The sequence below is a fragment of the Pelmatolapia mariae genome, linkage group LG16_19 (assembly GCF_036321145.2).
Source record: "Pelmatolapia mariae isolate MD_Pm_ZW linkage group LG16_19, Pm_UMD_F_2, whole genome shotgun sequence".
Taxonomy (NCBI): Eukaryota; Metazoa; Chordata; class Actinopteri; order Cichliformes; family Cichlidae; genus Pelmatolapia; species Pelmatolapia mariae.
The window spans coordinates 54941051-54957448 of record NC_086241.1 but is presented as its reverse complement, the minus strand read 5'-3'; the positions used below and the strand labels follow the sequence as shown (position 1 = coordinate 54957448).

Sequence of the window (16398 nt, the reverse complement as noted above, 5' to 3'; positions counted from 1 at the left end):
ACAGTATTGATACCAACAGTGTCGTTTTTGTCTCCTGCAACTGACACAACTTCACACCTCCCCTCACTAGTTACTGAACACATGAACATTCAGCCAACACTATTGAGAGGTCAGTAAAGCTCCGGTTTCAACATCATGAAGTACTGAACAGTTATCATAAATGTTAACCTGGCTGGTGCACACGTTACTGTTAGTTGCTTAACTATTAGCTATTACCCGATAGCCACACACCCTGCCTCACTGGACATAAACTAGTATACTCTCAGTGCCGCTCCCAGGCTCGGATAAATGGGAGGGTTGCATCAGAAAGCACACGCTGTGGAAATAAGGTACATTTATGGGATAGCCACGTCGGTTAAGTTATCATTAAAGTTGTGGCTAGCAGCTAGAGCTAATAATAAAACTATAACGTTAATGTTGGCGCAGGCAAACATTATTAGTTCTGCCTGTTTGTAATTTTATAATATACAGAGTTGGATTAACAGGGTAGTACAATTATTTGTGTCTAAAACGTATTCTCTTAAAGTCCCAGATTGAAGCTAAGAAAGTTGACCAGCGACAGTGGCACCCTACCTTACCCACAGGATTTGTTTAACAATGAATATATGAAGCCGTGTCAGCAGGCATTGCCTGAGATGGACTTAAAATACTTGTCCTTTTAGTTATGTAAAAAAATAAAACAATTTTATATATATATATGTTAGTATTTTCCTGGGTATTGGTATGAAGTTTGAAGTTCTAGTATCTGCTATCCCCATAATAATCATAGCCTTGCTGTGGGTGAAAAGCTCAGGATTTAGGCTTTTTTAACTCTCATATCTGGAGGACATCAAAAAGAGAGGATATTGTCATCTCAAGTGCACCAATCTAGCTGTAAATGCATCAGCCCCACTCTCCTGCTCCTGTTGCCTGAATATGAAAGTTTTTTTTTTTTGTTTTTTGTTTTTTTATTTGTTTTGTTAGTATTCACTTTAGAGCAGGGGTGCCCAATCCCAGTCCTCGAGAGCTACCGTCCTGCAGCTTTTAGATGGATCCTTGTTCCGACACACCTGAATCAAATGAATGGCTTGTTATCAGGCATTTGCCAAACTTGATGGCATGCTGAAGAGGCAATCAAACCATTTGATTCAGCTGTGTTGGAGTAGGGCTGCATCTAAAAGCTGCAGGACAGTAGCTCTCGAGGACTGGGATTGGGCACCCCTGCTTTAGAGGTTAGCAGAAGAAATGCTTTGTGCTAAGACCCAATTATAAGCTGGCTCTTTGTCTGCTAATACTGAAACATGAAGCTTTTCTACCTATAAAAGAAATAGAATTTGAAGCTGTATGTGACTTCATATCACAGAAATGTATCAATATTCAGACCAGCTTGTGACTACAGCTTCAGTGCTGATAATGGCCATAGTTATCATGTAGCTACACTGCTCTTAATAATTCAATGAACAATATAAGAGACGCTGCAAAGAGATACTAATCACTCACACAGTTTTAAAAACAAAAACGTAACATTTCACTCATGCTTCCTGACTGCAGAAATTTTCCGTTGCAACTGGGATTTTGGCACGTTTCCCCTCGCACACACGTACAAACAGGGACATGTATAGAAACTATTTTTTGTTATTGAAAAAATAAAACCATTGTTATGTGACAAAGTGGATTATGAAGGTAATATTTGCTGAACTGAAAGTCATGTGGTGATATTGGTGCTGCAGATGTTCTTGCTGTCCACTTTCTTGTTCTGGATCGGATTCATTCTCAAGCACGAATGCATGGATTCGAGGAGTTACAATTTCCAATTAAGAACAAGAAATTGTGTCTTTGGTAGATTTGGATGTTAGAAACTCTGCACCATGTACACAAGAACCAAGTTCTGTTTGCTTTGAATTAAGCTGAGTGAACGATTTGCACCAAAGCTCAGTGTAAAATAGATAGGAATTATTTTTGAACTGCAGATCATGAGGAGCTGTTCTTATATAAAGTCCAAGAATTAAAAAAAAAAAGTGCTGTTAAGCTGGGAATGATCACAATATGTCCTCTTTAAGCTAATTGAAACCACTAATAGTTATAGCTCTAGTGTAAAGTCTCGCTGTAATTCAATATGAATGCAAATGTTTCTGTAGCTGCACAATACTACATTATATCAGTAATCAGCTTGCTATTAACATTATATATTTTATTTATATAAGAAAAACCTAAATTGCAATTAAGACTATGAGTTTAAGTCTTCCGAAGCTTCTGCTTTGCTAATTTCTAATGTCTGGCATTATAAATTGCCCTTTATCCTGCACACCTGTTTATTGGCACTGTGCATGGCATGTTCACAGGAAATCGCTAGACCTGCATTCTACATGTATTGTCAGATTCTTTTTTTTTTTTTTTGCCTGTCCCGTTTGGTTCTTTAGCCGTCAGAATTGTTGTCTGAAGGCCAACAAAGATACCTAACGGATTTACTTTACCAAGTGGACCTTGCCGTATTGGTCCATTTGATCGACCTTTGTTGTTATTATTTATTTATTTTATTTTATTTTTAGTTGGTATTGTCGGATTCTTCATAATGAAAGTAACAATGAGGCCCTAAAGATCAAGTGCTGTGTTGTGGCTTTAATCTGTTTGGCTTATGGAGTAGTTGCTGTAAAGCTCATGAGACTCATTCTGTGCTGTAGATGTAAAACAGATCCAGTAGATGCACTGGGATAATCCTTGGTCTGTGGTAATCGGGAGTGTAAATCTATTTGTTTGTCTGTCAAATGCCAGATGACAAAAGGCGGCCACCATGATGCACAGAATCTGGTGCTTTCTGGCAGATGGTTATTAGAGCCTTCTTACAGCACGGTGCCTAAATGACCTTTTTTTTCCTTTTTTTTTTTTTCTTTCACTGAACATTTTATGTATGTTTCGTATTTACAGTCCTTGTGTTTTGTGCGTTGGTAACCCAGCATGTGTGTGGCACAGAAAAAGGGTGTGATGGGAACGGCATTGCTCAGACAGGGTGTAGACATGGTTCAGAGACCCCGACAACTGTTCTGGGATGTGGTAAAACACCCCTATCACCACGAGAATCCCCAGCCACCACAACAAACACCCAGACATATGTAGGTCTCTCAGGATACCACCCAGTGCCAGGGTGTTGGCGTCAACCACTTTGCCACCGGCAGTGTGAGGGCATCAGAAGAAGCAGCGTCCAAGAAGAAAACAGTGGCAAAAAAAAAAGACATAAGAATATGAACTGTGATATTTATATTTGTTGATGAGATAGATAGATAGATAGATAGATAGATATATATAAAATTAAACTGTAGTGTCAGTCTTTTGATTTTAGGGGTAAATGAAGGAGTATAATTATGTTGTATGAGTGATGTTTAGACTTAGTGATGAATATCACTAAGGCTCCTTGGTTTGGGTTATGTCTAACATACGAAATAGGACAGTGGTCTGCCAGGTTTTAGATGTATTTTTATTTAGACATTTTTTTTATTTTTCAAGGATACAATTTGGGTGTTTTAATCCAACCAGAAATAAACAAGGGAAAAAAAGGCAGTGACATCACCAATCCCTGATAGAAACCTGTGAGGAAAATGAATCATAAATGCAGCTATTTTGAAATCAAAAAGACAAGATTTTTTTTTCCTGAGGTGACTGGAGATGTGGGGGGTGGGGTTGAGAGGAATTCGGGAAGCCGAATGTAGTCAAAGAGCAGGAAATGGAGGTGGAGCCAGATAGATGGGAGACGGAAGAGGAGAGGTGGAGGGGATCTGTCTATAAGCGCAGTGATGCGGCACAGAGTGTACTGGTGATGACTCAGCTGGCTCTCCATATAGCTACCAATCACTCTCCTCCTTGGTCCCCCCCCACCTCCCCTCCGTCTCTCTTTCTCATTCTCGCTGCTATTCGGTGACTCTCTTAAAACTACAGCTCTAATTGGTTGATGATTACTTACCATGCTGGCTCTCGGATTATGACAAATCTCCAGTTAAGCTCTTTCACTCCACCTTGCTTCCTGTCATTCATAGTTTGCAACTCCCTGCAGATTGGTACAGCCGTGCATTCCAGGCTTACTCTAAATAGCATTGCCTTGGAGGCAAGGCCCTATTTGACTGTTTTTTTGTTTTGTTTTGTTTTTATTGTTAACCCTGTTTGTTTGTTTTGACTTACCAGTAACATTTATAGCTTTAAGTCTTGGAGGGGGTGAGGGTGTGCTGGGTTATTTCACTATGAATCAATGCACCCTGTTAAACTTAAATTGCATTATTCTTTACAATTTTTGTCTTAAAATGATAGCAAGGTTGGAATCATCATTCTGAAAGAAGCCTGATTTCTTGCATTCATGTGAGCATAGTCTCCATCTGTTCCTCTTTTCTTCTCTTACACACAGTCTTGACTGCTCTCTGTCTCTCTCTGATACTCTCCTCCATTAACATCACTTGCCTCTGTTCCCTTTCTGTCTCTTTTTCTGTCAGCAAGGCTCCTCCTCCTCTCTTTTCTCTAAGCACAATATGGAATGCGGTGTTAAGTATCAACCTTCCATGCAACTGTGATACTTCCTCCTCAGTCGGCCTTGCTGTGCGCTCACCTTACCTGCTCCGGCTCCATTCAGTCTCGCCTCCACAATCACCCCCAGAGGCACAGCGGACCCCTCCTCCCTTCCCCTGTCCTTGCCACCCCAGCAGCCTCTCACATCCATCCTTCCCTTCTTCTGTGCACTGATCCAGTAGCTCTAGGGTAGTCACGCAGGCTTAACCCTCGCTGCCTCCTTTTCCTGTTAGAGACATGTATGAAACAATGATATGGAGACAGACGCTTGAATTATGTGCAGCACACTTGCAAAGCGACTCACACAGACAGAATGAAATTCAGACCTGAGCACTCCCCCTCTGACACACATATCATCAACCTCTTGTACAGCTGCCACGTATTAGCCTCTTGAAGTGTGCATGTTGACTGTTGTCCAGATCCACGGGGAACGGTGCCATCTGCTTTCAGCAATCGAGTACTTTGTTTGTGACCGTTATCCTCCGACAAGACATTTGGACCGCAAAGATGCACAGCGTAGCACTTGGGTCATTGAGCTTTTCATCGCACCAGCTCCTGCGCTCACGCATACTCTCACGCAGATCGCCGTGCGCACAGTCACACATTCACACCCCATTAAGCCACCTCTCGTGCGCGTCAGTAAAAACCTCAAAGACTGTAATGGCCGTCTCTCATTTCATTTAATCTGCCTAGAGGAAGGCCGGGAGGCGGCCCAGTAGCCCTGATTAATAATAGGCTTTGGAAACGCAGCCTCTCTCTGCCATACACTTGGGCTCCCTGGCTCCAAAACACCTCCACACACTCCAACTCTCGGGCCACCACTGCTAAAGTTTAACTTTATTTGTAATGAAAACCCCACTATTTAGAATGTGTTTTACAAATTATCTAAGAAGTATGTTGAGTATTGGGTTTGGGGGGATTTTCTTTTTTTCTATTTTTGATTTTAGAAGCTCTGGAACTGCCCATATGTGTAGTTCAAATGGCAGAAATCTTCTACGTCTTTTTGTTATATTCCTGTTGTGTTGGAATAATTGAATTTGACACATTACAACAGCTTATGGGGTTGGATTAAACCACACAGGTCAAATTCTGTATCCAGCTATATTAAAACATCTCAACTCTTCTGTTTGTTTCTTTTCAGGTGGTACTGGAGTGTGTGCTGCAGAAAGACCTAGTATACAACAAGGTCAACCCCATCTTCCACCACTGGAGGATCAACGACAAGAAGTTTGGACTGACCTTTCTGAGCCCTGCTGATGCTCGTGCTTTTGACCGGGGAATACGGAGGGCCATTGAGGACATTAACCAAGGTGTGTTTTGCCTTTTTGTCTGCATGCGTGTGTGTGGTTGTTTTCTTTTTGCTAGTTTAGAACAGGCCAAACCAGATAACAAAGCCAATAGAATGCCAGCAAAAATGCACCTTAACTTAACAGTCCATCAGCCAGCATTGGCTATTGTTTCCATATCAAGAAATCAAGGCAGCCCACAGATTTTTTTTCCTCTACTACCCTCACCACCTTTCAAACTCTTGCTCTATCGACAAAACATCACATTTGTTTAGAATTCCCACCTAGAGTTTGCACTGTGTGTCTTGGCAACCATTCAGTACATGTAAAAGTTGGATGTAGATGGATGTATGCACATGAATGTGGTGTGTATTCTACTGGTGTGCATTCACAGCCTGTATTCCTGCTTGTTTATCTTGGCTTGTAAAGGCTGACCTAGCATCTGTTCTAGAAGAGATGTGTGCCGTTGATTACCTTTGATGACTCCTCCGCCAATGCTACCTGCTCTCTCACCCAAGCTTGAACCCTCCTGTGTTATCTTATCAAGCCCAGCTGCCCAGATAAGCTTGCCACTTCCGTAGAGACTGGCACTGCAATGCTTTGCTCAGACAGTGGGTGATAGAGGACAGGAGAGGGTTGGTGGGAAAGACGAGAAACTCATAGAATGGATCGCAACCTGAGATATGGGCTGAGCTTCACTCAGAAGAAACTTGACCAGACTGGGCTTTTGTCCTTCTCTGTCTTGGCAAGATAGTTTGAGGACTGGCTAGACTAGTCTAACAAAATTTTGTATTTGGACTGAATGTGGCATTTATATATTTTAAAGCTAAGCTAGGTATTTACTTTATGCGTGGAACTGAGTGGGCAGGTTTAGGTCCTGATAAGCATTATTTTTCAGCACAGTGCCAGAGGTTGCAAAGTCATCCAATTAGTAGGAGAATTGCCAACTCAGCAATCTGCTATCCAGCCCTGTGTTATACAAGATGCTGGTCGACCGGCTGGCTGGCTGGCTGAGGAGCTGTAATATCCTTTACTCTCTAGACCCGGGAATCATGGGGAGCATAGAGGAGGTACAGCGGAACATTTGTAAAGGTTTATCGCCACTGAGCATCAGTTGCTTCTTGCCCACAGCCGTTTATCTGAGATTTGAACTTCCTGGGCACAAGTCCACACCATCTAGGTAAAAGGTAGTCATGTAGAACTTGCTTTGCAAGCTGCTTTTCCTGTAAATTTCACATGAAGATAACGAACAGGCAATAACAGCGTACTTCATTACCACAGGGTCATCTTCTAGGATGATTAGTGTCTCTTTTAAACAAACCAAAATTCGCTCCCAGTTTCTTAAATAATATCTTCTATTTTGTTACACTAAAATGATGTGTGGAAACCTGAGGGGTTTTGTTTGGAATGGGGCGTTGGCATTTGAAGGTGTTACTGTGAGCTGGGAAGCTGTTATGGTCTTTTGTCACAGTTTGACAACAAAATATCAGTAACATATCTGATATTCATGATTTGAGGCCGTTTCAGTGCTGTTCACATAATCAGATGGCAAAGAGGCATGGGTATCTCGTGTAGCAGGGCCCGGGTGATTGTGAAGATTCTCATTCAGAGACCATATAGTTTTGGTGTGCTAATAAATGCTTCGGCTTCTTCCTGTGAATGTCAGCTACAGCAGGTGATGGTGGGGTTTCATTCCCTTGCATTTCTCTCTCTCTCCCCCTCCCGCCCCTGCTGTCCTCTCCTCCCTCCGTTCTCCTCTCTCTCCTGGCATCTTCTGTATTCTGCCAGTGTTGTGTAATGCCTCTCCTCAGTTCTTCTGTATTCCAGTTGCATCGTTCTGCTGCTGGACTGCTGCGTGAATGTGTGTGGGGGAGAGAAGAGGCAGGAAGGGAATATATGTTTTTTCCTGTGTGTGTGTGTGTATGTGTCTGCGCACGCGTATCTGCGTGCACGCACACGTGTGTATCAGTCTTGCAGTCCTCTGTTGCCATGGCAACGTCGGGCACATGGCTCAGGCAGCTTTGTGGCCCAGCGCTGCCAGAGTTGTGCTGCAGGAGGCCTCTTTCTCTCAGTAGTGGAGAAATGCACACACACACACACCTTTCTCCATGTGACTCAGCGACAGACAGACAGACTGATAGACAGACTGTGTCTAACACAAGCTCAGTGAATTCTTCTGTCCTCTCTGTGACAGAGATCACATTACTGTGTTTTTCTGCATTCTCTCTCTCAATGCAGACAGGAAGATTGATGCCTCAGTGCTTTAAATAAAGCCTCAGTAATCCTAAATAAGTGAACCAAAGTTTAAAAAGAACCTCTTGATGCCCTTGGATACAAATATATTCACCACCACCCCTCCCCACATTCAGATAGTTTCATCCTTGCTTTCTACAGCATTGCCAAACTGTTTTCTCATCTAGAAATGTCCTTAAACATTGATTCTTCTTTTTATTTATTTATTTATTTTTAATGTATAAGCTGGTGCTTTCATCAGTTGTTTTTTTTTTTAATTTAAACTGACTGAAACCACAATAATTTGATTGGCTGTACCTGTGCACTGATATGTTTTAGTAAATGGCTGCATTTTATGTTAATTCTGACTATATGCTTGGAACTGCATAGGTATAACTCATCGTTCTGAGCTCAGCTTTTAGATTTTATACTTCTGATGATATTACCTGGTGAATATTATCAAATTATTAACTTTAAATGTGATTTAACAGTTCTTTATGCAACTTTATGCACATATTAACTCAGATTTACTTCAATTATTGTTCTGAAAGAGTAAATGTCTGCTGTCTGTAAAGCCACACACACCTGCACGAATGAGTGGTTAACTGGTGGCATCTTTTAGTTGTGTAATGCTTTATTTTTGGTTTTTGGTTTTTTTTTCTTGTATTTGGTTACATTAACAGCCATATATTACACATACTGAAAATGTAGGTTTATTCCAAGCAAAGTTTTTATCTTATGTCACAAAACGTTGGTGTTGCATTCTGCTTGTTGTGATCTGACAAACCTCAAGACTTCACTGGACTATACAGTGTCAGTACGTGCAGGGAAATTGGCAGACTTTATTCAATTACACCTTCACCTAGCTTTAAAAAAATCTTCAGACTGCATACATTAAACAAGTTATTTCACATTGTTGACATAAGCACCATTAAAATGTTATCTTTTAAAAAGTGATGTTTGTGAGAATAGTGTTCAGCAAAACACTATGAAAATATAAGTAGTGTAAGTGTCTTTCTTAAGATTACACAATCTACAGGAGAAGTCAATGTGTGCAGTGATGAAAAACGTTAGCTCTTTCCTCCACCTCGGTAACTGAGGTGTTTGGGGTGCGAAAATGGCACGTGGGTTTTTAGCCGAGGTCACGGTTACATTATTCTCTGCATGCATATTTTATTAACTTCTGTGAACCCCACTAACGCAAAGCAGCTTTCATTTCCCCATTAGGCCACAGGCAGAAGAAAGCAGAAGTCTTGAACTATTCCGGCCCGACAAGAGTCAGCGTGGTAACTTTAAACCATGCTTAGGGGAACAGTTTGAGAAACAAACAAACAAACAAATAGAAATATTTTGTTGGTAGAAAGGAAGTTGCTGAAAGATTCAGACTGATGCAGGTTGTCGCCTGGGTTCTTTGAATTTTTACCCTCTAGTCTTCCCTTGCTTTTGTCAATCAAATTTAGCTATGAGAGTTTTGTGTTGTATACTTTGCCTGTTTGAGCTGTTGTTGAGTTCTCGTACCTTTCTCTCTTTCAGGTTGTCGACCGTTTGGGGAGGGCGATAATCAAGAGGATGGACTACCGGTGGGTAACATTAAGGTTTAGTAAAGAAAACCTGTGTTGCTATGACTGAAAAGAGTGAAGTTCTCTCTGCTTTGTCACCGACTCTGAAATGAAATGATCCACATGTTTGGTTGAGGTCTGATCTGTCCCAGCCAGGTGCTGAAACCTGCCTTTGTTGTCTCACAGTTGTTCTTAGAGATTTACAGATGTTTAACCAGTGTCAGCCAGACCCTGAGGTGAAGCTGGGTGTTGGCCAGCAAATGTGGTGTACTCTAACGCTGCAGCTGTCAGTCTTGTCAAGATTGAAGATGATATATTATCGCCTGGAGCATTCATCTTTACTAGTCAAATAAGGCTTTAGGATGTTGATGTTGTCTTAGCTGAAGAAACAAGGTACTTTAAGGTGCTCAGTAGATAGTTGTGAACTCGCGTTTAGCCTGTTTAAGTTAATCTCTCCATGATGCTGACATCAGGGTCGCATCTCGTAAGACTCTTTATTCTTCCTTTGTGTGAAGATAGGACTCTATAACTTTAGCTAACTAAATTTGGGACCAACTAAACCTGTACACAATAACTGCATGCACCATGTATTGTACCAACAACAACACTCAGTGCCTTTGCACAGCGGTTGACTGTCTTTTTTTTTTTTTTTTTTTTTTTTTTAAACCTGTCCCATTTGGTTCTTTTGCCATCAGAATTATTGTCTAAAGGCGAAGAAAGATGCCCAACGGATTTACTTTACCAAATGGACCATCCCAGCCTTGCCGTAATGGTCCATTTGATTTACCTTTTATTGTTTATTTTTTTTATTTTTTATTTTTACTTGCTAGATACGGGACAGGGGAAAAGAAAAGGGAGAAAGAAAGAGGGGAAAAAAAAAAACAGCGGAGAAGAGGGACGGGGATAAAGGGCAAAAAACAAAAACCAACAAAATAAGCAGACAAAAAATACATATATCGATCACCTGGATCACCTGTTGAGAAAGAAAAAAGAAAACAAGCAGAAGAAAACGAGAGTAATAGAATAAACAACATCACAATGATATATGGGAATATAACACTAAATACTTAATATTAAACATTATTGTGCAGCACGTAAGATCGACAGCGCACAGTGTGCTTTGAGGTAGGAGCCAAAAAGGGTGTAGTTTGTGTGTGTAATCACCTGTGTGTACACCTGTGAGCATGAGCGCGCTTGTATTTAAAAGGTTCCTTAATGTAATGATCTGCTAGAGGGTGTGGGGGGCCACAGTCCCATCCTCCAGGGCATGAAGCAGGTATGGAGGAGATCAAAACTCCAGACATCCAGAGGCCCCCAGAACACAAGAGACCAAGGAAGACCAACAGAGGGGCAGCCGCGCCACTATCCCAGAAAGAGCTGAGGAGAGTCCCAGATGAGGGATCACTCAGCAGCCGCGGAGCAGAAGCCAGGGGGGGTTGCAGTGACGTGCCCGTGAGCTCCGCTGGCAGCCAGCTGTGCCTGAGTGACCGAGCCCCAGGCCGAGAGGCCGAGGGCACCCCACCCCTGAAGTGGCCCGAGCGAGCCCCAGGTTCCAGGCCCCGATAAGCAGCCACCAAGGAGTGAGCCAGTGTGTACCCGGACGCCCACCCCCGGACACAAGGAACCACCAACGCACCGATGTCTGAGGGCGTCTGCCACCGGCAGGGGAAGTGGTGGGGGGAGATAGGCCTCCAAACCTTGGAGGGCCTGAGATGTCCCCAGAGAGGTGGCGTCTGATACCCAACCTGACATATAGACACAGACATACAGGCACACTCAAATACAAACATCCATTCCCACCCTCATGCTCTCATAGACAATTACTCCACACTCAACCAACGTGGAGACAGACATAAAGAGACGCTGTACACACAATCACACTCCCCAAGCGTACTCTAAGAACCGGGTCTAGGTACCCTTGCCCCTGGAGGGGGAAACTGCACCCAGACCCAGGTGGTGTTACCCTTTTCCCTGCAGTGGGGAGAAGCAGACTGCCCCGACTCCGCAGCAGCAGGGAGGCCCCACACACCAGACCCCAGTCGGACGGCCAACTCCTCCTCCTAGCCCCCCCGCTCCAGCAGGCCGCAGAGACCGGGGGTGTGAGAAGACTCCAAACCTCCCTCTACCCGCTCATATGTAGTGTTGATGTATATGTGTTCTAAGGTGCAATTAAAACCCAGGAGGGCATGGAGCTACCTGCCAGAGAGCAGCAGGTAAGCGCATAGCCCCTCCTGATAGCCCTCAATGTCTACGTGTATTTAAAATTGAGAGGTGGGCAACGACGCCAGGGGTGAGGTGTACACCCTGATGGTAATTTGGAGTCCGTGTTGTGAGCCCACCCCCAAGCTCCTATATGTATGTGTTATGAGAGTGTGAGTAATGTGAATGTCTAAGTTGTGAGATAAAATTGAGGCAGAGGCAGCCAGAAGGGGACAGAGGGGGGGGATGCCTCCTCTGCACCCTGGTGATACACCCCTACCCCAAGGCCCTGCATGTGTGGGTGATTGTGGTGGAGCGGGAAGAGGGAGGCAGCTGGAGATGGGGAGGGAAGAAAGGGAGGGGCAAGTGACCCCTCCCTGGGGCCAGCTCCCCCGCTGACCCCAGTAGGCACCCCTATACTCTGCAACCCGCCAGGGAAAGGGGGCCCAGGCCCATCCGGACCAGGGCCCAGTGCAGCAGCACCGCCCGGCCCCACAGAGCCCGGGACAGCCCACCCGACCCCACTACAGAGAAAACTGCACCCACCCCATCATCCACTCATCTTCCAGACTACACAAGACAATAGACGCCCAGGCTGAGATCTTCCTCCACCTCTCCTATATCTCCCCCTCCTGCAGAGAGAATTCCTGAGGAGAGGAAAGCTCCTGCAAGATGTGACAACCTCCCCCACCAGTTGAAGAGTCCCCCAGGTGGCTCGATGCACTGGCGGCGCCCTGCGCCAGGGCAGGGCCCCCATATACCCACCCGCCCACAACCCCAGCAACACACCAACCAGGACCCGAGCCCCCGAGGCCCGGCCAGGGCCCCAGCCCAGAGACGGAGCGCCCCCAGAACCTCACGCCCGTCCCGGACCCACCCAGGGGCAGCCAGGCTACCAGGTCAGTAACCCACGTCCGTCAGCACAGACCCTCCCCTAGCCCCGCTGCACGCAGCCACGAGGAAACCGTCACCTAAGAGCCAACAGAGCCCTTAATTGGCCATGACCGCTACCCCGGGTTGAGCCCCCCAAGGAAGATGCTCCTGGGGAACCCCCCGACGCCCTAAGCCTGTCCCTACCCCCACACCAATCACAACAGTGAAGGTGGGACCAAACTATGACCCCCCCACCCCCACTAGGTGATGGAGCTGATCAAAGGAGCCCAGAGCAATTGATCTGATGTGGTGGCAGAGGCTGTATCAAGACTAATGTAATCTATTAGATAATTTCTATACTGGTTAGAATTAAGATTATTTTTATTTTTCCAGTTCATGAGGACTGTTTTCTTGGCTATGCATAGGGCAGTGAAAACCATGTGGGCTATATTCTTTTCTGAAGTGACATTATCTAAGCTGCCCAGCAAACACACTAAAGGAGAAGTTGGAATGTTACATTTCAGACACTTCGATAAGTCTTCACATATCTCACGCCAAAACTTCTGAACTGGTGGACAGAACCAAAGAGCGTGGATATAATTGTCCGGTGAATTGGTTTGGCAGTGTGAGCAGTTGTTGGTAGACGTAAAGCTCATCTTGAACATCCGATGACCTGTATAGTGCACTCTATGTAGTATTTTGTATTGAATTAATTGAAGACTGGGATTTCTAATTAGATGAAAGGTTTTTAAGCAAATCTGAGACCAGAAGTTTTGGTCTAAGTTAACTGATAAATCCGCTTCCCATTTTGCAATAGGAAGTGATATTGATTCATCTATTTTAGAAAGCATTCTGTATATTTTGGATAGTAATTTGGGGGTTTTAAGAGTAAGAAATTGAACCACACTTGGTGGTGTTTGTAGTTCAACTTGACCCGGTTTAAATTTCTTTTTTACTATGGATTTAATTTGTTGATATTCTAAAAATCTTTTCTTGTTGATCCCATATTGTGTAACTAGTCTGTCAAATGAAATAAATTCTGTTCCTTCTAGTATATGTTCTAAATATTTGATTCCTTTACCACTCCAATCTGAAAAGTTTATCATATTATTGTTTTGTAATATGTCAGGGTTGTTCCAGATAGGTGTACGTTTGCATGGGATTAATGAAGACTCTGTCAACTTCACAAACTCCCACCATGCTGTCAGAGAGGAGCTAATGTTGACGCTTTTGAAGCATTCATGTCGTTGAATGTTTGAGCTGATAAATGGTAGATCTGAAATCTCTAGATTATTGCAAAGTGTTTGTTCTACATCTAGCCAAGGTTCATCTAAGAGGGTATGTTTTAGCCATCCTGAGATAAATTGGAGCCTGTTGGCTAAGAAGTAGTGCTGAAAGTTAGGTAGTTCTAATCCTCCTTTATCCTTGGTCTTTTGTAGTGTTTTTAAGCTTATACGTGGGGGCTTATTTTTCCAAAGGAATTTGGACATATATGAATCTAGAGATCTGAACCAATCTTGTGGCGGTTTAGTTGGGATCATTGAGAATAAATAATTTATTTTTGGTAAGACCATCATTTTTATAGCGGCAACCCTTCCCATGAGTGATATGGGTAGACATTTCCACCTAGCCAGATCGCCTTCTACTTTCTTTAAAAGTGGGATATAGTTTAATTTAGTTAGATCTGCAAGCTTGGGAGAAACATTAATACCTAAATATTTTATATTTCCCGATTGCAGTGGAGTAGAAGAGGAATTATGGAAGGAGCAATTAATCGGAAGGACTGTAGATTTTGACCAGTTAATTGAGTAATCTGATATTCTTGCAAAAGAGTTTATCAATTCAATCACCCCAGAGATATTGGTTTGTGAATTTTGGAGAAAGAGTAGCACATCATCCGCATAAAGGCTGATTTTATGTTCCACGTTCTTGCATTTTATGCCCTTAATTACTGAATTCTGTCTAATTGCTGCTGCTAGTGGTTCAATAAAAATTGCAAACAGTGAAGGGGAGAGTGGGCATCCCTGCCTGGTGCCCCTCAGGAGACAAAAGCTGGAGGATGTCTGGTCATTTGTTCTGACACAAGCTGTTGGGGAATTATATAATATTTTTAACCAGTTGATGAAAGAAGATCCAAAACCAAATTTGTGTAAAGTTGCAAATAGAAATTTCCAGTTAACTCTGTCAAACGCTTTTTCTGCATCTAAAGAAAATATTGTAGTTTCAAGGTTTTTACTGTATGAGTAGTCTAGCAAATTAAGTAATCTACGTGTATTTGTTGATGAGTGCCTACCTTTTATGAAACCAGTTTGGTCAGGATGAATTAAGAGGGGGGTTATTTTCTCTAGTCTCTTTGAGAGAGCTTTGCAGATTATTTTAAGGTCTACATTTATAAGGGATATTGGACGATAGCTTGAGGGATATACAGGGTCTTTGCCTGGTTTTAGCAGGAGATTAATGTTTGCAGAATTCATATTTGATGGGAGTCTGCCATTTTCTTTGATTTCCAACAGCGTTCTGTAAAAAATTGGGGCTAAAATCGTCCAGAATTCTTTGTAGAATTCTGCAGGAAAGCCGTCTGGACCTGGAGCCTTATTATTGGGCATACTTATCAGGGCTTCCTGGAGTTCACCTGGTGTCAGTGGCGAATCCAATGCCATTGCTTGAGAGTCTAATAATTTTGGGAGAGTTATGTTGTCTAAAAACTAATCAATTTCCTTTTTAGATGGGTTTATTTGTGGTGAATACAACGTTTTATAGAAATCCCTGAAGATGTTGTTTATTTGTTTCGGGTCATATACTGTGTTCCCAGATGAGTCTTGAACAGCACATAGAGTTGTTTTTTCTTTATTTATTTTTAGCTGGTTTGCTAGAAATTGACCGGATTTATTACCATGTTCATAATTTTGTAAGCGTAGTCTTTGTACTAAGAATTTAGTTTTTTTTTTTATCAATTATCTCATTTAATTCTAGTTTTGTTTTGCGTCTTTTGTTCAGTGTTTCCTGATCTTGGTCGGACGCATAGGCTTCTTCTAGTGATTTGATGGTTTTTTCTAATTCCTGAATATTTTTGTTTTCTTTTTTCTTTTTATGTGATGAGAAAGAAATTATTTTACCTCTCATCACAGCTTTCCCTGCTTCCCATAGAACAGAAGCTGATGTTCTGGGAGTGTCATTAAAGTCTAAATATGAAGTCCACTCTTTTTTAAAATATTTAATAAAGTCTTTATCTTTAAGCAGTGATGTATTAAATCTCCAGTTTTTACTAGGCGTAGTATTATTCTTGTGCATTAGTGTTAAAGATACAGGAGCATGATCGCTGATAGCTATAGGGTGAATCTCAGTGTCTGAAATGTCCCTCAGCAGTGAGCTGCTGACCAAAAAATAATCCAGACGAGAGTAGGAGTGATGGACATGTGAGAAAAAAGTATATTCCTTACTGGTGGGGTGAAGGGAGCGCCATGCATCGCAAAGACCAAAGTCGCTCATATACTGTTTGATTATATTTATGGACTGCCAATTACGCTGAGTTCCTGCTGTATTGAGCCTATCCATTTCTTCATTTAGTCCAAGGTTGAGGTCGCCTCCAAGAACAAGTGTGCCATCTAAGTGTTCGGAGAGTGCACTGAAAAAACCGTGAAAGAATGAGGGATCATCAACATTTGGACCATATACACTTACAATACATAGCTTTTTATCAAGTATAGATAGTTTAATGATTA

The 16398-nt window shown here is 42.7% G+C and overlaps 1 protein-coding gene and 1 long non-coding RNA gene across 2 annotated transcripts in view; one reads left to right on the top strand and one right to left on the bottom strand.

The window, feature by feature from the left end:
- spred1 (sprouty related EVH1 domain containing 1) overlaps positions 1–16398 on the top strand; it is a 45122-nt gene that overhangs the window by 18003 nt on the left and 10721 nt on the right. The window contains exons 3-4 of the mRNA XM_063498015.1: positions 5669–5837; positions 9579–9625. Coding sequence (XP_063354085.1) covers positions 5669–5837; positions 9579–9625 — 216 coding nt within the window. The remainder of the gene's footprint in view (positions 1–5668; positions 5838–9578; positions 9626–16398) is intronic.
- Positions 2578–5225, bottom strand: LOC134645459 (uncharacterized). Its single transcript, XR_010096561.1, has 3 exons — positions 4854–5225; positions 4568–4753; positions 2578–3137 (listed from the first exon to the last, which is right to left on the bottom strand). It is a non-coding gene; the product is annotated as an uncharacterized LOC134645459 (long non-coding RNA).